This window comes from Lepidochelys kempii, chromosome 5, assembly GCF_965140285.1.
Source record: "Lepidochelys kempii isolate rLepKem1 chromosome 5, rLepKem1.hap1, whole genome shotgun sequence".
NCBI classification, from domain to species: Eukaryota; Metazoa; Chordata; order Testudines; family Cheloniidae; genus Lepidochelys; species Lepidochelys kempii.
The window spans coordinates 74,242,000-74,265,873 of NC_136384.1; the positions used below are offsets into that span (position 1 = coordinate 74,242,000).

The 23,874-nt window shown below is 41.1% G+C and overlaps 1 protein-coding gene across 8 annotated transcripts in view; it reads left to right on the forward strand.

The window, feature by feature from the left end:
• COMMD10 (COMM domain containing 10) overlaps window positions 1–23,874 on the forward strand; it is a 161,180-nt gene that overhangs the window by 98,786 nt on the left and 38,520 nt on the right. The window contains exon 6 of one of the 8 annotated variants that reach the window (XM_073344761.2): window positions 3,506–4,145. The exons of the other annotated variants lie outside the window; for them this stretch is intronic. Coding sequence (XP_073200862.1) covers window positions 3,506–3,517 — 12 coding nt within the window. The 3' untranslated portion in view covers window positions 3,518–4,145. Of the gene's footprint in view, window positions 1–3,505; window positions 4,146–23,874 lie in introns of those variants that run through there. 8 annotated transcript variants of the gene reach the window in all.

Sequence of the window (23,874 nt, forward strand, 5' to 3'; positions counted from 1 at the left end):
AATGTGCTTTAAAAGTTTTTATAGGTAACAAAATTATAATTTGTTTTCCTATAGGTATAAGAAGTTTTCTTTAATATTTTTAAATATATATACACACACTACACATACACGAGAAAGAGAGAGATGGGGAACTTAGGCACAGGGAGATGAAGATCAGAAATTTCCACTCCTTTTGGGTGCCCAATTTGAGATATCTAGGACCTGATTTTTCAAAGTACATACCACTATATAGCACTTTATACATTCAAAGCACAGCTCTCATTGATTGATTTCAGTTGCAGTTGTGAACACTCAGCATGTCTGCACATCAGACACCAGTGACTCAGTTCAGGCCCCAAGAAAATGAGGAATTCAAAATTAGTGACTCCCTGTGAAAAATTGAATTTAAGAGCCCACCACATACAAACTCTGTGGCAGAGGCAGAGATATACAATCCATTTCTCAGGGCAACACTCAACTGCCTTAACCCTGAGACCATCATTTCTCTTCCTGCAATCTCTTGCCTCGTTCACCCTTTCCAATTTCTGCAACAAATAAAGCATGGGTTATACCAGAGTCTCCTTCACTACAAACAGTGATTCATCCCCAGAGCAAGTCCATTCTGTCCGCTGCAAGCCATAGGGGTCCTGTGGAAAAAACAGTATGCGATCATGTAATTAAAGACAGTATGCATTATGATATACACGGGCAACCTTAATTCTGTCATTTTCTAACTTTTGAGTTCTTGACTTTGAAACCTTAATATTGCTCTTTAATCATAGGGGTGTGTGTGTGTCTAGTTTCCTATATTTTTAAAAAAGCAAAATGATTTTTTTTCCCATTATACAGTATCATATTGATACCCACATGGATCATCAGCAGGGTTTGGAAATTTTAGATCCACTGTACAGATCTCTGCCACTTGAGCTAATGGATAATTGATAGCAGTCACAGGTTGTCATCTTCTATGGATACTTTGCCTTTTGGTTTCACAAATATTTGCTGGCAGCATGGGAATGATGAGACTCGGGGAATTTGGGTTCTATCCCAGGCTCTGGAGGGGAGTGTGCTATAGTGGTCACTGTCTGTTCTGCCCTATCCTCTCCTTGTCCCAGGCTGCTCGCTTCTCCCCACCCCCGGCTTCTTGTCTCTGGCCTAGTCTCCTTAACTACCTAGAACCAGTCTTCATTTCTCAGGATTCTTAACCCAGTTCCAGTCTACTTGCCTGCCAAGTGCGAGGCCCATCACGCTGGATTCCCAGTCCCAATCTCCTTGCCCAGACATTCTCAGCCCTGCCTATAATAAAGGCTGTGTATGTTAAGGTGTATATGAAAATTATAGACATGTAATGTATCTCTTTCTTCCATTATTGGTATGTTGCTTGTTAGCTTAGACTGTAAGATCTTTGGAACAGGGACTGTGCTCTTCTGTGGATGAGAACCCATTGTGGATGCTGCTTAATACAAGTAATGATAAATAGTGAAGAAAACTGTGTAGATTCACTGGAATATACAATCCATGACTCATAAGTCTTTTTCATGGTTTGTAAAAGCCTCAATCTTCATGTTTAAATACAAATAAATTGTGCTTTTTTGCCAAGAGAACAATATATTTATTACAAATTCCAAGTAGTTCAGGTTGATTTAGTTAAATGTCCACTCACATAAACTAGAGCCCCGCTATTGCAGTGATTGTCACCTTTATAAATACAGACAGTAGTAAGAAAAGATCTCATATTTAATGAATCTTTTAAGATGCACCTAATTTTTTTAAAGTGTAAATAGTAAGTTGGATAAAATGGTACAGAATTCATGGAAGGCTTAAATTAAAAGGTGCCATGAATGGCTAATGTAAGTGGAAGTAACCTTACAGAAGATGGTTTAATAGGCCATTGTTTGATTTATTTTTTTAAATTCTAAGCTTCAGTGAAACCTACAGATAAAGGCATGGTTCTTTTTTAATGAATGACTTCTTAGGAGTAGCAAAGAGTCCTGTGGCACCTTATAGACTAACAGACTTATTGGAGCATAAGCTTTCGTGGGTGAATACCCACTTCGTCGGATGCATGTCTTCTTCTTCTTAGGAGTAGAAGTCCTTGTTTGAATGTGAGTGAAGATCTGGTAAATTTTTATGTTTTGTCTCTTGGGCTTATTATAGCATTGCCTGTTATACGCCATGCCTCTCTGTGACCATTTGCTTGTCAGTTAATATAACATAACTCTGATTGTGTTTTTGTGAAATGCATATTCAGAAGCATGGTAAGCATTTTTTCATAATAATTTTGTATCAATGAATGTGCCTTGTTTAAAATAGTATGTTCAGGTGTTATGACAGATAATAAGGCTTTTTTACATTGTATTCAATATGTTTCACTGTATTGACTCTACATCATTGGATGACTTCAGTGAGAGCTATTGGGTGATCAACACTTTCAAAAATCAGGCCACTTATTTATCTCTTCATTTAAATATGGATTTAAGAGCCTAACTTTAGACACCCATTTTGGAAATCCTGGTCTGTTTTTGATGTATGTTTGTTTATACCTTTTTATTTCAGTGACTAACAGGATGTTATTGTTAAAACTCAGCACTTTTGGAGTGGCATAAGAAGGTCCCAGAAGTCCCTAGTGCAAGAATAGGTTGGGGCCCCCTTCCTGATTCTGAAATCTGAGCCCCCGAACCTACCCCACTGTCTCCCAGCACCTCTCATTCCTCCAACAGCTCACTGCACTGCACCATAACACATCCTATGTGCTCCCAACCCCTGACCCGTAGATCCCCAGCACTTCCTGCTCACCCATAGCCCAGCAACAACTCATCACCCAGCTTTGTTTCCTGACCACTCCCTGGCACCACTTGAGCTATGCAGTTCCAGCCAGTAGTTTTGCACAGCAACTCAGCTCCATCCATCACCTGCCCTGCCCTCACATAGTGTCGGCCAAATCTGAGTAATGAGTGATGTTGCGACCTGGCACATGGGGTTGCAACACTCCTTAGGTTCAGCCCAACCGCCCCTCTATCATGACAGAGGGGCAGCTGGGCAAACCTGAGTGGCACTGTGACCCTGCATATACTGTTTCGCTGCCACTCAAATTTGACCCAGCTGCCCTTCCATCCAACAGAGATGCACTAGAACCAAATTTGTGTGAGTGTGTTGAGCCACTCTGTCTAGTTGGCCCCATAACCTTGTGGACCTTGACATGACTGCAGCACTTTGCACTATTGTAGCTACTTTATTGCACCCTCACCCCTTAAAATACGTTGTGTGGGCTAACAATGGACATCCTCCAAGATCGGCACATCCTCCACAAAAAATACAAGCAAGAATAGAATTGACATTCCTAATATTTCACTATAAAAAACAAAATAAACAAAACCAAGCAGTGTAAAATAAATAAATAAAAAAAATAAAAATAAAAGCCCCACCATTTCAACTCTCTTTATACATCATAAGGAAGAGCTTTGAAAAAAAATGTGTAGAACACTCTTACGGGCAGAATTGACTAGATTTTTCATTCATTTTACAGGAAAAACTATAATCCATTGGGTTGACAGAGTGACCTCCAGTGGACAGTAATGCTATCATCCTGCAGCTGAGTGTTGTTTTTCTGCAAATCACTTTTATACCCATTGGGCAATATTTTTTTGCCAATAACCTCAGAAAAAATGTCTAAAGTGCCTAAATCACATTTTCAAAGGAGACATAGGCACTTAAGAGTCTTAGGTGCTTAACTAATTTTTGAAAATGGTACCTACACTCCTAATGCATTTAGATCCTTTAAAATTTTTTACCCCTACACTTCAATTAGAATTTTGTCTTTTATTAATTTTTTGTCTCAATTTCTCTAAGCAGTTTATTTACTGTGAAAATAATGTTATTAAAATGAGAGGGGTTAAATGGCAATCCATAAATTCTGCATGAAGTCATTCTGTACAGTAGTTTGCAGTTTGTACCATGACTAGATTTGGGGGTACACGGAGTAAAATATTGCCCGAGAATAAAATCAGTTCTTAATAAACACCTCCCAATATATATATTTGCTTTTCATTTCATTTCTTGCATGACTATTCATTTAAATAACTTTTATAGAATCTTAAATAACTAAACCGAAGTGTACAGATGAAGCAAGATCTTTCTCTAAAATTATATCTCTGCACATTTGTGATAAAATGCTAGTGTAACTCTTCTCCCCTTCACTCCACAGTTTCACTGTTTGAGTGTTCATAACACCATTTGTTTTTGGAGAACCAAGACTGCATTTAGGATTGTTTGAGTCACAAGTATAAAGTAGGATTTGAGGTTCCTGGCTGCATATATAAAACGGCATAAATATGTTATGGGTAACTTACCCTGTCTCATACTATTATCTGTACTGCTGCACTCTGAACCTTGGCATTTGCAGTGCTCCGCCTTTCTTGGGTACTCCAAACCACTACTTTGAGGTAATTTGTTTTCTGTGACTTCACAAGTACATTTTACTTTGTAAAGACATCTAAAATACAATTACTGACAGTGAAACATGCGTAGAGTTTTGTCAGACACACAGATTTATAGATTTTGGAAAGAGCATTTATTTAATCACTGTGGTGCGGCAGATAGGTCCCACCCTGGCAACAAGGGCATTAATGAGGCAGATAGGCCCCACGCCAGCAAAGAGAGGATTAAGGAGAGCCTGGGGATCCAGATGGCTCCAAGCCACTACACCTGCAGCAAATGTCAGGCATGGAGAGGGGAGTTGAAAGAAGCCCAGTCCAGGGCTTCAGCTGAACAAAGAAGCAGAGCTCTGCTGCTCTTAATCAGAGAGAAGTCTGGTTGCTGCCTAGAGACTGAAGTAGCTTGCTAGCTGGATAACCCCTGCTAAGGGATGACCAAACCCTGGGGATGAATCAGTGGAAGCACAGACTGCTTGTAGATAAGCCCTGCATAGGGGTTTGTTGGATGGTGTCAGTTGCGGTTGTTTTGGTTCCTAATATCCTTTGGACCTTAACACCTCAGAAGGGGTAGGACTGACGTATGCCTTTGCGAGAAGAAATACCTTTGTACTACCTTCACTATGCATTATATCTTTCTGTAATTATAAATCGAACTGCATGACTGCTGCCTCTTGGAGTTGAAATCAGATGTGGATTATATGTTGGATGTTTCTGAATTTATCTCAGTGAGGAAAAAGTGAGAGAGGGTTGTATACCTTGTGGTAGTGCTGCCTGTTGGATTTTTGTGTGGAGAGGAAAGTTTTATTATTGAAAATTGTATCTACCTTTTAAAAAATTGCATTCTTGTGACGGTATATTTTCTGTTTTTTACCAACTGGTACTTCTTGTGATAAGAGTGTGGCCTGAAATTATGGTATATCAAGTGGGATGTAATATGGGGAAAACTTTCACCTATAATTTAAATTAATCCAGTCATTCTTCTTCACAGGGAAAGAACACAGATCCATTACAATGGGTCTTACCCTTACTTGCAGCTCCTAGGAGGCAGAACCAGACCTGTCGGTCCTGGCAGACTGGGAGTAGTCATACCTGAGAAGATCCATCTGCCTCCAGCAGCTGCAAGAAGGATTTACCAGAGCTTCTGCTTAGCACAATGAGAAAACAAACAAATGGGGAGGGATAGCTCAGTGGTTTGAGCATTGGCCTGCTAAACCCAGGGTTGTCAGTTCAATCCTTGAGGGGGCCATTTAGGGATCTGGGGCAAAAATTGGGGATTGGTCCTGCTTTGAGCAGGGGGTTGGACTAGATGACCTCCTGAGGTCCCTTTCAACCCTTATATTCTATGATTCTATGAAAAGCACTAGAAAGGGATCCTCCTTATTCTTAATAGTCATCTTATGGGAATCTAAGCATTACTGAGCTCTTATTTAATCTCAGGAGCTCGGCGACAAGCTTGCTGGAAATACCACTTCTGATACTGAGGTAACGGGCTTTTGCTGCTTGCAGTACAGCATGTCCATGTGGGCTTCTCTGACAGGGACACCTCATCGGCAACCAGAGGAATAGAGAAGCAGGCAGGAAAGAGTGCAAAAATGCGTGGGCTAACCATATCTTGCTCATATATTGTAGGCTGGCCATGCCCAATCTGCTGGGCCAACAGGACCCTGCACATTCTGCAGGTGCAAATTTTCTTTCAGATTCCCTCTTCAGTAATATCTTGTCTCAAAAATAGGAGGGCACTCTCCCTGTGCCCTACAAAGATGGGGGGGTGACCTGTAAGGTTAGGGTACCCTCAGTATCCGAGTCTTCAGAGATTGATTTCTCTCTTCTTTCTCCATCCCTTCTTCCCTGACCACGTTCTCCCATCAAAATCTGAGAAATTGGGAAAGGCATCAGGGAAGGATGCTACAGATTCTGATTGCAGGGGTCACTCCTGCATAGAGAGGAATTTCTAAAGTTCAGTTTTCCCAGTAAAACAAGTAACAAGGGGTGTAGGGAAGTTCACCATAATACATTTTTTTCTGCAGCTCAGCATCTCCCACAATGGTGATATGTATGGGCATTTCCCCTCCTGTCTGCAGTTTCTGGAGGTAGTTCATATCTATAGCACAGCCCATGCTAGCCATGTCCCCCTCTCTGGCTTGCTACTCGATCTTCTGCCGCAATGGCAGCAGTCAAGTAATGGTTTACTTTGCTCCCGACTTTTCTTTGCCAGCATTTTTTTGTTGTCTGTTTTTTTTTGAGCATTGGTGAGTGATTTTTCTTTAGTCTTTCTTCTCTCCCCCATCTTGGCTTAGGTGTTGAGCACTGGAGTGGTCTCAGTCACCCAGAGCCAGCACTGCAGTGCCTCTCTTCCAGATTTCTCTGTCACCTCTCTGGCAGGGCAGAGCTGTCTTGCAAACACCAGGCAGGGAGGCAGCTTTCACCGGCTCTTTAGAGGGCAAATTATGTCCTTCCTATCCTCAGTGAGCATGTTGGTACAGGCTAAGTCAGGCTGGTATGTTGTGGGCCCCACGGAGCTGCGACTCCAACATGGAAAAGCTCAAGCAGGAACTACAAAACAGAACAGGAAGAGACTCCAAAGATGAGGAGCACTTCAGCCAGACAGCCCAAGGGATAAGTCCTGGGACAGAACAGAACCAGAAAGACAAAGCCTTAAGGGGCACCAGGGCATGTGTGTGTCCCCTCATGTTATACCAATAAATTAAAAACCAGCAGGATCTTATTAAAGGGAAAAAGGCAAAATACCACATTTATTGTGAATACAGAAAGAATCATAGTAAGCAGTTATTATAAGCTATAACATTCCATTCAATCTCATATTTATTCACACATTCATTCATACAAACACACACACAGGTTCTGCAAGGTTGTTATCATAGTTACCAGCCTTAGAGTTGCTCATGCCAAGCCACTGACCAGGTGGCCTGGACATGAGGAGGGATCAGGGCCTTGTCAGATGCTCATCTGATCCTTCTGGAAGTTGATTTGCAAAATCACACCCCCAAAGTTCTCACTTTCTAGAGTCCATTTTTATAGGAGTTTCTTCCTATGCCAATCTATGGGAATTGCTTCATCATGCTGTTGCTGAATCAGTCAGCAGATGGCACATTCCTGACAGCTCCGTGCTGCTAGATGTTATCTTGTTCTTTGGTTCTCCCATTCTTGAGGCTGTTGGGTGGATTCCAGTCTGCCCTCTGGGGGTCCTCTGGTTATTTCCACTTGACGCCTTCTTCAGCCGATGGACACTGGATTCTTAGGCTGGCACCTCCCTGATCATTCAGTTATTATCCACACCAAGCATCTATCCACATACATCATCTATCTCTATTTTAATCACAATTGTTAATACAACAAAAGGGCAGGGAGTCTCTGGGTGCTGTTTCTGTTGTTACAGAGTATTGCTTTGAGTCTCTCTCTCTGTGAATTGCTTTGAGAACAGACTCTGTCTTAGACTGTACTAACGCAATTAGCAGCTTGCAAGTTTCACACATAGAGGGAGAGAAACAGTACCAAAAACCAAGATACCTCTTAATTAGTAATACCCTGGAATTTAAACTGTGGGGAATCAAAGTCATTTGTGATTTTAATACAGAACTTCTTTAATATGATCCAACACTCACCCCCAAAGTACTAAAATGGATCCTAAATTGCCCTGGGAGAGAAGCAGGGCTCATACTTGGCTCCCCTTTTCCCCCAAATTGATTTAGGGAGCTCTGACAACGAAACCACATAACCCAGTCAAAGGGAGATGGACCCCAAAGGGGAGGACAGTGCGGGAGGCATATTCAGAGGGCTCACAGTGCTGCATAAAGCAAGCCACAAAAGACTGCAGCCAGGGAATGACTCCTGCAAAATGAGCCCAAAAATCCAAAAAGATTAAAAAGGAAAAGAAAAGTACAAAAAGTCTAAGGTATTTGTCCTCTGACTCAACCCTTCCGAGGAAGGGTTGCTCTAGGATACAGGCTTTGAGCAGGACATAGTAAAAATGCAGCAAAGATTTTCTCTCTTTCAGATGTTTGAAACCATGTGCATTAGAAAGATGCTGGTGGTAAACACCAAGAAGAACTCCTTGACTCTCTCCAGAGAGAAATTTCACTTGGGAGTGTACCTGAAAAAGGAGTAAATTCTTCCTGGTTTATATTCCCCAAAAGTCTTTGTTTAACATGTAGTGCATTGCTGCTTTCATGTCTTGTGCTAGAGCCACATATGCATGGTCATGCTCCCTATTGCCTTCTGTACCATTCAAGATCAGAAAAATCTCCTGGACTGGCTGTCTTTTTTGAAGAGAGATTTTTATTAGCAGTGGCTGTCATGGGAAATGTTTTGTTTCCTCAACCCTTAACAGTCTAAGATTTACAGTAAGAGCAATGATTATATATATACATGGTGGTGTCATGACAGAGTTTAATAATAATTATAATATATATAAACTCTGTGTCACAACACTAGCTCCACCTAAGGCCCTGGAAAGCTAATTTGCAGGCAAAGCAGGTACTATTTACCACTAAATATCCAAGGGGGCAGGCTTTTTGGTGACGTAGTAGGTTGTGCTGCCCTGGAAACCTCCTTTCAGTTCGTTAATTTTAAAAAAAAAAATCTAAGGAGGCTTTTTAGCTCAAATGGAAATATAGACTCTATTGTGGGTCTTGGCACTCTTTGATCCAAATAACAATTATATGAGGAGTTTCTGAGTAGCCCCCGTGTTAGTCTGTATTCGCAAAAAGAAAAGGAGGACTTGTGGCACCTTAGAGACTAACCAGTTTATTTGAGCATAAGCTTTCGTGAGCTACAGCTCACTTCATCAGATGCCTTCAGTGGAAAACACAGTGAGGAGATTTATATAGAATCATAGAATATCAGGGTTGGAAGGGACCCCAGACGGTCATCTAGTCCAACCCTCTGCTCGAAGCAGGACCAATTCCCAGTTAAATCATCCCAGCCAGGGCTTTGTCAAGCCTGACCTTAAAAACCTCTAAGGAAGGAGATTCTACCACCTCCCTAGGTAACGCATTCCAGTGTTTCACCACCCTCTTAGTGAAAAAGTTTTTCCTAATATCCAATCTAAACCTCCCCCACTGCAACTTGAGACCATTACTCCTCGTTCTGTCATCTGCTACCATTGAGAACAGTCTAGAGCCATCCTCTTTGGAACCCCCTTTCAGGTAGTTAAAAGCAGCTATCAAATCCCCCCTCATTCTTCTCTTCTGCAGGCTAAACAATCCCAGCTCCCTCAGCCTCTCCTCATAAGTCATGTGTTCCAGACCCCTAATCATTTTTGTTGCCCTTCGCTGGACTCTCTCCAATTTATCCACATCCTTCTTGTAGTGTGGGGCCCAAAACTGGACACAGTACTCCAGATGAGGCCTCACCAATGTCGAATAGAGGGGAACGATCACATCCCTCGATCTGCTCGCTATGCCCCTACTTATACATCCCAAAATGCCATTGGCCTTCTTGGCAACAAGGGCACAGTGCTGACTCATATCCAGCTTCTCGTCCACTGTCATCCCTAGGTCCTTTTCCGCAGAACTGCTGCCTAGCCATTCGGTCCCTAGTCTGTAGCTGTGCATTGGGTTCTTCCGTCCTAAGTGCAGGACCCTGCACTTATCCTTATTGAACCTCATCAGATTTCTTTTGGCCCAATCCTCCAATTTGTCTAGGTCCTTCTGTATCCTATCCCTCCCCTCCAGCATATCTACCACTCCTCCCAGTTTAGTATCATCCGCAAATTTGCTGAGAGTGCAATCCACACCATCCTCCAGATCATTTATGAAGATATTGAACAAAACCGGCCCCAGGACCGACCTTTGGGGCACTCCACTTGATACCGGCTGCCAACTAGACATGGAGCCATTGATCACTACCTGTTGAGCCCGACAATCTAGCCAGCTTTCTACCCACCTTATAGTGCATTCATCCAGCCCATACTTCCGTAACTTGCTGACAAGAATACTGTGGGAGACCGTGTCAAAAGCTTTGCTGAAGTCAAGAAACAATACATCCACTGCTTTCCCTTCATCCACAGAACCAGTAATCTCATCATAAAAGGCGATTAGATTAGTCAGGCATGACCTTCCCTTGGTGAATCCATGCTGGCTGTTCCTGATCACTTTCCTCTCATGCAAGTGCTTCAGGATTGATTCTTTGAGGACCTGCTCCATGATTTTTCCAGGGACTGAGGTGAGGCTGACTGGCCTGTAGTTCCCAGGATTTTTTAAAGATTGGCACTACATTAGCCTTTTTCCAGTCATCCGGGACTTCCCCGGTTCGCCACGAGTTTTCAAAGATAATGGCCAATGGCTCTGCAATCACAGCCGCCAATTCCTTCAGCACTCTCGGATGCAACTCGTCCGGCCCCATGGACTTGTGCACGTCCAGCTTTTCTAAATAGTCCCTAACCACCTCTATCTCCACCGCGGGCTGGCCATCTCTTCCCCATTTTGTGATGCCCAGCACAGCAGTCTGGGAGCTGACCTTGTTAGTGAAGGTCACGCAGAACATGAAAAAATGGGTGTTATCATACACACTGTAAGGAGAGTGATCACTTAAGATGAGCTATTACCAACAGGAGTGCGGGGGTGGGCGGGTGGAAGGGGGGAGAAAACCTTTTGTAGTGATAAACAAGGTGGGCCATTTCCAGCAATTAACAAGAATGTCTGAGGAACAGTGTGTATGTGTGTGTGGGGGGAGGGAATAAAGATGGGGAAATAGTTTTACTTTGTGTAATGACCCATCCACTCCCAGTCTCTATTCAAGCCTAAGTTAATTGTATCCAGTTTGCAAATTAATTCCAATTCAGCAGTCGCTCGTTGGAGTCTGTTTTTGAAATTTTTGTTGTAATATTGCGACTTTTAGGTGTGTAATTGAGTGACCAGAGAGATTGAAGTGTTCTCTGATTGGTTTATGAATGTTATAATTCTTGATGTCTGATTTGTGTCCATTTATTCTTTTACGTAGAGACTGTCCAGTTTGACCAATGTACATGGTAGAGGGGCATTGCTGGCACATGATGGCATATATCACATTGGTAGATGTGCAGGTGAACGAGCCTCTGATAGTGTGGCTGATGTGATTAGGCCCTATGATGGTGTCCCCTGAATAGATATGTGGACACAGTTGGCAACGGGCTTTGTTGCAAGGATAGGTTCCTGGGTTAGTGGTTCTGTAGAACCACTTTTCTTTTTAATTATATGAGGGACATCCGTTAGATGATTAAACACACCAAGGGACATGAGAGACAGAAGGGATACTGCAGAAAAACCTTCTTCATTCTTCAAGCACACATGACTACAGTCTGACTACATAGTGTAGTTCCTTGAATAGGGGACAAGTGGCAGAAGATGTTGAAGTGTGGGATCACTACTACATTAGAAAAATGAATCTGAGGCAGAGAGATCCAGCCTAAATGAATCTGAGGCAGAGAGATCCCTAGGGTTAAATGTAACCCCTAAACCAAGGTTAATGATGTCCTATTCTTCTTCCAATCAGCTGAAACTTCAGAGTATGAAGACTGCAATATATCATCTTAAAACTGCAGTAATTGATCTCCCAGGCAACAAGAAGGCTTAGAAATTTACTCCATCTTCTTTTTAGAGCACAAATCATTCCAAAGACAGAGGGTGCCTAACCTCAGCTTCTTAAATTGAATCCTCTGGAAGCCATGGTTCAGGATGGAAACCCTAAATTCCACTTTAGCAACCATTTCTAAAGGAAAATTATTTTCCCCCCTCTGTCAATCAATTTGAAGAATATCTATCTGCACATCATAACATGAACCTCCCATAGGAGACATCTCATCTTCGCATGCAACAGAAAACATTTGTAGTATGTTGACTTACTTTTTGGCCCACCTGCCTTTCTGAGTGCTTCTCAACATACTAGTTAACACATTGTTTTCCTTGGACAGAAAAGAATTCATGTATACTCACTCTAAAATGACCTGTTCTACAGAGTACCCTCCCTGCAAAAGGCCACATAACAGCCCAGGTTGTATTCTGAAATAACATGGATTTGTCAACACTACCAGGAGCCAAATGATTCCACACATTTGATATTATTTACAAGAGTTATCATAGCTATCAACCTCCACAGAAGTATTTCTATCAAGAGAGGATTCAGAAGCTGGTGGCTGAAAGGCACAATATAATTTGTTATTCAGGCACAGCTATGAGCGCTCTGATGTCTCAGATTAGAACAATGGTGTTGCAGAGTGGGCTGCACGATAGCGCCCCGGCTGGCTGATCTTGGCACTGCAGGCTCTCCCAACCTCAGTTTCCCCTCACCCAGGTTTTGTGTCTCTCGCAGATTCATGTGGCTCAATTCCCTTTTGGGATAACAAAAGACCAGACTTTAATACTATAATAGGGTGGAAAGCCCTGAAGTAGGGTAAAGAGGACTCTAGGAAAATAGCCTGGGAGTCAGCACTCTATCCCAGAGCAGAGAGAGTGAAAGGTTGCCCAGAGGGGCTGAGACTGTGAGAGGGACTCCAGGGAAGAATTCTGGGAATCAGCACTTTTTACCCCACTTGAGCCTCCCCTGAGCCTACCTTCTGCTCTCCCTTTAAGTCTCTCCACTCTGTTATAGAGAACTGAGTCCCCATGTTTCCCTTGGAATACACTGCTTTCTGCAGACCCTGGCTCAGGGCCTTCCACAGAAGCCTGCCCACTCCCCGTGGTTACCTATCTCTCTCAGCCTTTTTATAAGGCCCAGCTGTCCATTAAACTATCACCTAACCCTTCTTAATCTTGCCACCTCAGGCTGGGAGGCAGCAAATCAATTTTGATACAGGTAGGGCTGGCTCTGTCTCTCCTTAAAGAGGACAGTCAACCTGTGACAGTTGGTCCATTACACCAATATACTATTGAGTGAGGTTCCATATGAATCCACTCTAGAAGCTTCCTGATTTCTTGAGTCCACAGGACCCATCATCTGTGTCCTTCCTTGTCGTGTTGCAAAGGGGTACTTAGAGGGCCAGAGTATATAAAAATTGAAGAGGGTTGATGGAGCAAATTGATGTCACCTTCAAGTGCAGGGAAGCTAATTCAGGGAACAGTTTCATCCAAGGTTAATGGAGGAACAGACGTCCAGAACAGTATCAGTTGGATCAAACTCAGAGTAATCAGTTATGCCCTAAGACTTTTAATCCCAATTCTGATCAGCCAAGATGTACTTACATCTAACAACATCTTTTTTTCATCAAGAGAAGGTACCAGATCATCAATCCTGTTATTAGCATTTAAACTTCTCTTTTCTTGGGTGAAGGGAGAAGGGATAGGAAAGGGAAGGGGGGAGAGAGAGAAAGAGAAATCTGTATTCTCAAGCACTACATGTAAATAGATTATAAACACCATACCAGCTGGTTAAGCAGGCAAAGGATAAATCCAGGAGAGAGGAGTACACACCTCTCAAGGTCTTCAAATGGGGAAACAGACCCTGTGTTGCTGCTCTTTAACAGACCTTTTGCATCCAAGATCCACAAAGATACTGAAGTCGTATTCCAGATAAAGAAATTAATAGTCAGGGCATGATCATGGCTACGTTCTTCCCTGGCAAAAAGCATGACTGTCTTTTTCTGTTCATAATGTTCTCCAGGACATCTTTTTTTTTTAAAAAAAGGGCAAAAGTAGGCCCCTCGTTGTCCAAAGAAATCCTGTTTCTTGAACCCAATTCAGGTAGCACTAGTTGGTTATGCCACCTTTACAAGAAGACTCTTTTCTCAAGGACCACAATCCACACCCAGGACCAGAGTAAATAATATAACTACAGAATCCTGAAGAAGTACCAATTAAAATAAGTTATTCAGATGTGTTTGTTGTACCTTTAACTTTGAGCAAGTATTCCACAAAAAGGACATATTCAGGGCCATGCCAATATGTAAGGCATTAGTACGGATGGATCCATTCAAGACAAGTGCAAAGCCTGTCCTTTTTTGGAGTTCTTACAGTAAAGTCTTAATACAGGCCTAAAACCTCAAACTGTAATATCCAAGTGGTAACTATTTCTAGCTCGCTAGAGATAGCAAGCAGGTTTTGGATTGCCCTCTTGTCCAGACATATGATTTCTTATAGCTGTGCTTCTCAGCTCTTCACAAATGAGGAGAAGTCCCTCTAGGGATCTAAATCTTGTTGTAAACACCCTGGTTAAGCATTCTTTTGATCTCTTGTCAGAAGTGCCGTTAGATTTTCTATCTTTAAAGATTGTCATTTTGGTTGCAATCACTTTGGAAAGGAGTGTTTTTGGAGGTTTTGGAGTGTTTTACTGAGGAACAGCAGTACTGAGCTTCTCATGAAGGCAAAGATGTTCTAAGAGCTAATGCAGTCTTTAGTCCAAAAATAATTTGGTTACAAGATCCTTTTTTGTGCAAAAACACCTTTTAAAATAAATAAATTTAAGGAAACCAAACAAACGTCTCACTCACCTCTGATATACTCTTGATGGGAGGAAAGCTCTAAAAATCAACATTGAATACAGTACCCAATTCAGAAAATCTCTAACTCTGTTGGGCTCTAACTTATTTATCATAAATTTTAAAAAGGCTGGTAAGTCTTTAGTTATTACATGGCTAAACTGGTAGTTTTCAGAAACTATAAAAGGGAAAAGCTGTTTTTTCCCTTGAACATTCATGCTCATTCATTTGGGGCCATGAAAGCCTCCTAGTGTGAAGCGGTAGATGAAACACACACAAAGAATTGTGGGTTGGCCACCTGGTTGTTTTTCCGCTCCATTGTGTGTGTGCGTGTGTGTGTACACACTCAGACATTGCCCCCTCCTTTAAGAAACTCCCTCATATAATTTATTTATATTTTAGGAGGGAGTTTCTTAAAGGAGGGGGCAATGTCTGTGATTGTACATACACATATATTTATATGTATTTTAATTTTTGGAATTCAAACTGTAATTCATTACTCGTTGAGATGACTGGTTTCCTGTGTGCCAACATCTAAAACAGTAAACCACATTATCAAACTTTGAGACTTGTTATGATTTTATTGCTAGTAATGTTACAGTTCTATAGTTACTTTTTTTATATATATATATACATGCCAACAGTCAATTTGGAAAACAAGAGAAAAGGATTGCATCACATCACTAATGCTAGCAAAAGAGTGAAATTTTGGCCATTTTATTTTTGTTCTGAAATACAAATGTGGTATATTGCAGTGTCTTAAAGTTGTAAGGAACACCTCATATGGAACTTCATCATAGGAGAGATCTTTAGGAGGCTTGAGCGTAGCTCTGAAACCAGTAATTTTGATTAGAAATTCAGCATTCTACATTAATTTAGCCAGAGAGACACGCTGAAAGAAAAGGTATAATAGTGTTATCCATTTATCAGTAATTGATATATCTCATAATATTTATTTGTCCTCCTTTGATTGTAATATAGAATAGCATACAGTGCTCATCATATATGATGTGTACAAATGATGTACAACAAATTTAACTTCCATCTTCCATTTACTGGTTACCGATTATTTTGTTACCAGCTACTACATGGCCAAATGTATGCAAATAAATAAAATAAATAGTGAAACTTTCAGACAAAGTAAAGGAAAGGGAGTAATTGGAAGTGTGTAATAGGATCCATGAGATTACTATCCAAACATTGGACACTTGAAAGCTTGTAATTCTCCTCGGAAACAGACCGCTAAGGGATTTCATGTTCAGTTTTATTATGACAGCTGCTACTCCTGTGGTTTCGTTCTTGTGAAGCTTTGCCATTTTGTTGAAACTCTTATTTTTTTTAGTTCTCAAAGTTTACAGTAGCTTATTCAATAGCGGATGTATAGGAACTAGTCCAGCTTTTCTGTGTAAATGGCATAATTCCCAGTGGGGGAGAATTGGATGATATACAGATACTGGATATGTAGCTTACATGCACTGATTCACTAGACTTAAAATAGTTCATAAATTTCAGGAACATTGTTCAATGCCATGTGTAAGTGCTCTGAAGCCTGGTTTTAAAGAGAGATGCATGGAAAAACTAAGTTTTATTTTGCTTCTGGATGTGAGCAAACCTCTAATTTTCCCCCTCGACCACAAAAAAGCAATACTGTGTGTGTTTTTTCTCATCACCAGCTAAAGTCAGAATTTGCTTTTTAAAGGTGCAGTCCAACAACTCCCACTGAGGTTATTGCAACTCTAACTTAGCATTCAGGCTTACTAGTTGACAAATCAGATAATGAAATTATAGTTTCTTCCAGTTCATGTTTTAGGGTAGTGATGGAAAATTTAAACGTTTTTATTAAAAAAAACCCTATTGTAATTAATCAATGATAACAATAAATTAGTATGTTTACAACTAAAGTTTTTTCATGGTTATACATTTGGTTAACAATTTTAGTAATTTTTCTGCACACATTGGCATGATGAATGCAAAAAGTCTGTTAATCAAAAAATGCAATAAAAATGTTTTTATATACTTGTGCTGTGGTTAAGAACGAGCTTAATTTTAAGCATGAGAGTAGTCTCATTGACTTCAGTGGGGACTATTCACATGTTTAAAGTTAAGCATGTGTCTGAATGTTTTGTTGAATCAGGGCCATCTGGAACAAAAGGTACAGTGTTCTGCTTTTGACTGGAAATTTGTCTGAGAATTTAAGTTTACTGTTAAACAATTTTAGTCTTCTGTAGTCCCTTCATTAAACACCCAAGAGTTAAGTAACTCATTGATCACTTCTAGGGAAGAATTATGTATTTATTTTTTTAAAAAATTTGTTTCTTCATGCCATATGTTGGTACTTACTATAGTATTATTTTTATACCTGAGAGAGATTTGAATAGCTAAATTCATAAACTTCAGAGCAATTTAAGATCAGCCAAATTGTTCGTCTAAACAATTGACAATGTTAAAAAGATCTGTATTTGTAAATGACAAAAGCGATTTACTAACTGTATTGTTACACAGTGATACATTGTCAAGGGTTGTTGTGGCTTCTTCATAATGGCATTGCTGAAACAGAAATTATGTCTATAGAACCCTTGCATAGCACTTATGGCATATTTCAGAGAAATCTTCTAGAAAACACTAATAGTACACCCTGTGCCTTCAAAGTTTACCTTAAAGTTAAGTTTTTATACACAACAAACCTCCTGCCCTTTAAGCTGTGGGAGTGTGTTGGCTCATAAGATCCACAAGACACTGATTTTCCCACTGAAACTTATGAATGAATGAGTGATACAGATGAATTTGTTTTAGAATTATAAACAGATTAGAATGTAAAAGATCCACTTAAAATATATCAGAAGACCAGTCTAATGAAAACAGAACTATTAATAAGATATGACTAAAGCTATTTCCTTGAAGAACAGACAAAGGAGGCTATTTTCTGTGTTAAGAAAACATGTACAGTCAGTGGTGTTGGCAGTACTGCACAGGTGAAAATGTCAAACAGTAGTGTTACAAGAATTCTAGTTCAGTGATCAGCATACACACACACCAGGAACTGTGACATGGTGAGATATTGCCATGGTTGGGGTCTGTTTGTTAATCCTGAGAGTGCTGCAGCTGCTATACAGTAGCACGGTCTCAGGACATGTGCCTTCTCTTACTGGGGGGAAAAAGCGGGACACAAATGTAGGACAGTTATTTAAAAGGAAAGAAAATGGTGAAATATTTGTAATAAAAAGTATTCTGATACCACTTAAAGTAGCTTCACCCATTAAGAAGGCATTAGAAAACTATAAATGAGGTTAAAACAATTAACGGTCAAATGTAAATCATCATAACTTCATTGAAGTCAATGGAGCTAAAACATTTTATGACAGCTGAGAATCTGGCTAAGTGACTACAAATAAAGCATCATTTGATTAAGCTACTTTTGTTTCTGATGGCTGATGTTAGGTGCCCCTGACCTCTGACACTAGCTGCTTCTGCTTCTCAGCAAGCTTAGGCCACCCAGTGCCCATAGTGAGAAGTTTCATTTTATTTAAATTAAGTGTAAAGCTGAATTGAGAATCTAGTGGATTCCCTTACACAGCTGTGTTTTGTAATATCATAGGAACCAGAACCAGAGCAGTGGATAAAGTTCACTAAAATATATTGCTGAAAAATACGTCCTGTTGATTCTGGAGGCAAAAAAGGAGAATGGTTGCAGATCATCCACTCTTTATACCAGTGTAGGGGAATCTACCTGGGTAGAAGGAATGATGTGTATGGTTCAATCCTCTTCTGGAGCCCATGGATGTCCCTCCACAGATGCTCTGTGAGAGAGGAGCTCCAGGTGGGTTTCAGGGGACAAAATAAAAGTGGAAGAGAGAGCCAGACACTCTTAACAGGAGCATCTCCTGCCTAGCATGGAAATTTCAGTGTGGAAAATGCATGCGTTAATGCCTGCTTTGTTCAGCATAAAGTGGAGTTCACTCTGTGGCTTTTACTGACCAGCTGAAAAAGGACTTCACTAATTGCAGCAGGAAACCTGCTGGAGCAGTACTGACTAGAAATATGGCAGGGCTGGTAGAGCAGTGTGGAGGAGCAGAATATCATGCATGCAAGACAGTTCCTGCCTCTGCATATTTGTGGGGGACCCCCAGTGACTAGTCACTATCCTCTGCTCACACTGCAGCTCCCAAGCCCTTACCCTGAGTGTCAGTGAAGTAAGGGACTGGGCTAAGCCTTCTAAAGATCACAGGACATTGAGAGATGGTAGAGGTTTCAGAGGATTGCAGGTAGGACAGTAAAGAAAGGTGGGTTGGAGATAGATGTTATATATTGAGATAGATCTGGAGAATAAGAGAAGCAGTAAGGTGGAAGAGAAACATGACTGGAGTAGAAAATCTCCTAAAATTGTATGAAAGTTAAAGGGAAGTGGAGAATGTAATTACATTTTAAAAAAATGCATTGTAATACATCTTTAGACCAATCTGTGTTTTTCACTAATAAATAGGTACTATATAACTGGTGGAAGCTCAGTGACATTCGCTAAAAAATATGATTCAGTAAACAAAAATTAAGTCCCTTCCTGTAGTTTTAATTGCCAGGGCAGTATTGCTTGTATAGACCAACTGGAGTGCAGGATTTCCCAATGTCATTTTATAATGGTAAGTATAAATATTTTATGGAAACAGTACTAAAGTAGTAGTTTGTACAGAAGTGCCAAATTTTACAGGAAAAATCCTTTCATGTGAGGCTCTATAGAAAGTTCAAGGATGCTGCATCCTGCTGAGCCATTGGGTGTTACTATTTTCAGTACTTGTTTATTACTTGAGTCATATTGATTTCCAAACATTATAAATCCATACAAAACAGGAAGAATATAATATCCTCACACAGTAGCTGAGTTAGTTTTAGATTTTTTTTGTCTTTTGGTTTTTAACCTTAGTTGGATTATTTGTTAAAATTGAGCAAGATTAGCTTGATGCAATAAATTGTTTGCGACTCATTCTGCCATTTGGTGTGAGTCACATTGTTTCTGCTGGTATTATTAGAATGTAAGTACTCTCCATTCTGGAGGTAAAGCAGCAGCAAAAAATCTTTAATCTCTCTCCCTCAACCCTAAGTGGGTTGATCATATGATAGGTGCAAAGTCAGATGTGATGAGACCTAACAGTAATGTGAATTATGAAACAAAGAATGTATTTCTTGTATTTGTCTTCAAGTGATCTAATCTACTTGTCTATACCACATTGCAATAATTCATATAGGAGAACACCAGCTCGGCTATAGGTAAGGTTGAGCATCACTTTCTGTCTAAAGATCAACTATTCTAAGGGTTCGTCTACACATACATTTAGTTCCCAGCAAGATGGAATGCAAATCCACCCCACACTAGCCTGCTGTGCGCAAAGTGTCCATGTGGATCCTGCTACCTTGCACCGAAAGTTCTCTAGTGCACTTTGATTTACCTCGCTTTGAAATGGAACTACAGAAGAACCTCACAGTTACGAACACCAGAGTTACAAACTGACCAGTCAACCACGCACCTCATTTTGAACCATAATCAGGTAGCAGCAGAGACAAAATAATAATAATAAAGCAAATACAATACAGTATTTTAAAAAAATATGACAAGGTAAGGGAACAGGCCAGTCCTTGCTTACAGACAGCCCCCCGACCTGAAGCAAATACTCACCAGCAACCACACACCACACAACAAAACCACTAACCCAGGAACCTATCCTTGCAACAAAGCCTGTTGCCAACTGTGTCCACATATCTATTAAGGGGACACCATCATAGGGCCTAATCACATCAGCCACACTGTCAGAGGCTCGTTCACCTGCATGCACATCTACCAATGTGATATATGCCATCATGTGCCAGCAATGCCCCTCTGCCATGTACATTGGTCAAACTGGACAGTCTCTACGTAAAAGAATAAATGGACACAAATCAGACATCAAGAATTATAACATTCAAAAACCAGTCGGAGAACACTTCAGTCTCTTTGGTCACTCGATTACAGACCTAAAAGTTGCAATTCTTCACCAAAAAAACTTCAAAAACAGACTCCAACGAGCGACTGCTGAATTGGAATTAATTTGCAAACTGGATACAATTAACTTAGGCTTGAATAAAGACTGGGAGTGGATGTGTCATTACACAAAGTAAAACTATTTCCCCATGTTTATTTCTCCCCCCACACACACTGTTCCTCAGACATTCTTGTTAATTGCTTGAAATGGCCCACCTTGATTATCACTACAAAAGGTTCCCTCCTCTCCCCCATCTCCCCCCCCCCCCCCCCGCTCTCCTACTGGTAATAGCTCACCTTACCTGATCACTCTCCTTACGGTGTGTATAAAAACACCCATTATTTCATGTTCTCTGTGTATATAAATCTCCCCACTGTATTTTCCACTGCATGCATCCGATGAAGTGAGCTCATGAAAGCTTATGCTCACATAAATTTGTTAGTCTCTAAGGTTCCACAAGTACTCCTTTTCTTGTTTCTGTCCTAGTTTCATTCAAATTAAGATGGATAAAAGCAGCATTTTCTTCTGCAAAGTAAAGTTTCAAAACTGTATTAAGTCAATGTTCAGTTGTAAACTTTTGAAAGAACAACCAAAATGTTTTGTTCAGAGTTACGAACGGTTCAGAGTTACAAACAACCTCCATTCCTGAGGTGTTCATAACTCTGCCGTTCCTGTATATCAAAGTACACTCAGCTATGTGAGAGTGATTGTTGGGCAAGCTGCTATTTTTCCATCTGTGGGATAAAGGTTTTACACTGGTAGGAAAGTAGCCTTGAATAGCACAGCTAATTTAGAGGGCCCTATAATTATTTCTAACTATACTATTGCTCTGCATAGTGTCCTTGGCATGTGCCTTGTGAGTATTCCTTGCTCTCTGCCTGCATTCTGTTCCTGTTGAAAATTTTGCCTAAAACCAACATTTCTGGGTTAAGAGTGATATTGTAAAGTGCCCTATAATATGCACGCGCACTCTGATTTTACTTTAGAAGTATTATCAAAGAAGTTAGCAATGACTAGATAGGGAGAAGATAAAAAACTGAATTGTGCACTCATGTTTCCTGCACAATGGAACTAAGTATGATCAAAGGCAAGTAAATTGCAGGTTCACTTGATCAGGGATTCCTGATAGAGAGCCCCCCTAATGTGAGCAAAACTCTGCTTTAGGTCAGGTATAGCTACCACTCAAACTTTGTACCACTTCGAGGCTTACACTCAAACACTGAGCCTGCTCCACACCAACCACCCTAGACTTGCAAAAAATAACCAATCACTACCCCCCCCCCCACAATACAACACACTCATTTATCTTTGACCTGTGGATTCTTTATGATGCCCTGAATAAGACAGCATCCTATCTACATCCCATTTTCAACCAGAACCACTCACTTTTTTGGCTGACCTTCCTTACACAGGTACACCTACACAACAGCTGGGAGGGTGCTTACCGGTGCAAACAGACAGATGTGCCAGCACTGCCCAAGCTAGCATGTTAAAAATAGCAGTGTGGCTACTGTGGCTTGGGTGCCAGCCCATGGTATTGGGTGGGTTTGTACTTGGGCAGCTAGCCCAAGCCATACCCAGGCCGTGGTGGCCATACTGATATTTTTAGCCTTCTAGATCTAACAGAGCTAGCATGTGTCTGTCCAGCTGTGCTGGGAAACACCTTCCCCATTGCTGTGTACACGTACCCTAAATCCAAGAGATTACTGTTATGTATGCCGTCAGTCCCCATGGCAAGAAGGCACACTTATGCTCTTCCGTTGAAACAATCTACAAAATTCAGTGCTGAAAATGAGCCATACTTGATCCCTCAAGGTACACATGCAATACTTTTCATATCACATTCACAACTCTGCCAAGCTACTCCAAGTAATCCTGTCACTGTTCAATGCAGGTATACCTGGCACAGTGAATGCAGCCAGAGTGCATGCAGATAAATTCTGGAATTGAGATCTGTGGAACATATCACGAGCACATAGCACTAAAAGCAAGTTCTCATAGTCCTTCCTCATATCTGCTTATTATAGATTCATAACTTTTAAGGTGAGAAGAGACCATTTAGATCATCTAGTCTAACCTCTCTGGCCTCTGTTATCCATCCGGTTACTCCTTTATTGAACCTAATGACTTATTTTTGACTTAAACATCTTCCAGAAAAGCATGCAGTTGGATTTGAAGACATCAAGAGTTGGAGAATCCACCACTTCGGTTGAGAGTTTAATCTTTGTACTTTCATTACTGAATCATTTCCAGTCACTATTGCCAGCTCCCTTGGGGCAGAGTGTTGTGTTGCTGAGGTGGTACGAGCCTTAACTCTTCATTTAAGTCTCTGAAAACCAGGAAGTTTTGCTAGTCTCCACATTCTGGAAGGGCACGAGACACTACTGGAAAACCTTGTCTCTGTGTTAACAAAGTGATGGAGCATTTAATACACGTTAGGCTCAATATCTGGAGAAATAATTTGTCTTCAGTAACACCTGCAGCCACGCTGTTGTAAGGTGTGCTGTGTGGCTGCTCTTTATCACCGGGAGAGAACTCTCCTGGTGACGAAATAAAACCACCCCCAAAGAGGGGTGGTAGCTTCGTCTCTGGGAGCATGGATCCCCCCAGACAAAGCGCTGTCCACATTGTCACTAAAACTTTCCTTGTTCAGAGGGGTGTTTTTTCACATGCCTGAGCAACAAAAGTTTTAGCAATGAAAGTGCCAGTGTAGACATAGCCTAAGCCAGGGGTTCCCAAACTTGGTTTGCAGCTTGTTCAGGGTAAGCCCCTGGCAGGCCGTGAGACACTTTGTTTATCTGAGCTCGCAGCTCCCAGTGGCTGCAGTTCGCTGTTCCCTGAACAAGCCACGAACCAAGTTTGGAAACCCCTGGCCTAAGGGGAACCAACCTCAGGAAGAAAATTTAGGTTGAGGTTTCTGTTAGGATTTGTCAGTGATCAGTAAAGCCAAACCCCAGGAAAGGGGTGAAGTTTGGACACTTAGGCCATGTATACATTACCACTTATGTCGCTCGGGTGTGAAAAAACACACCTCTGAGTGACATAA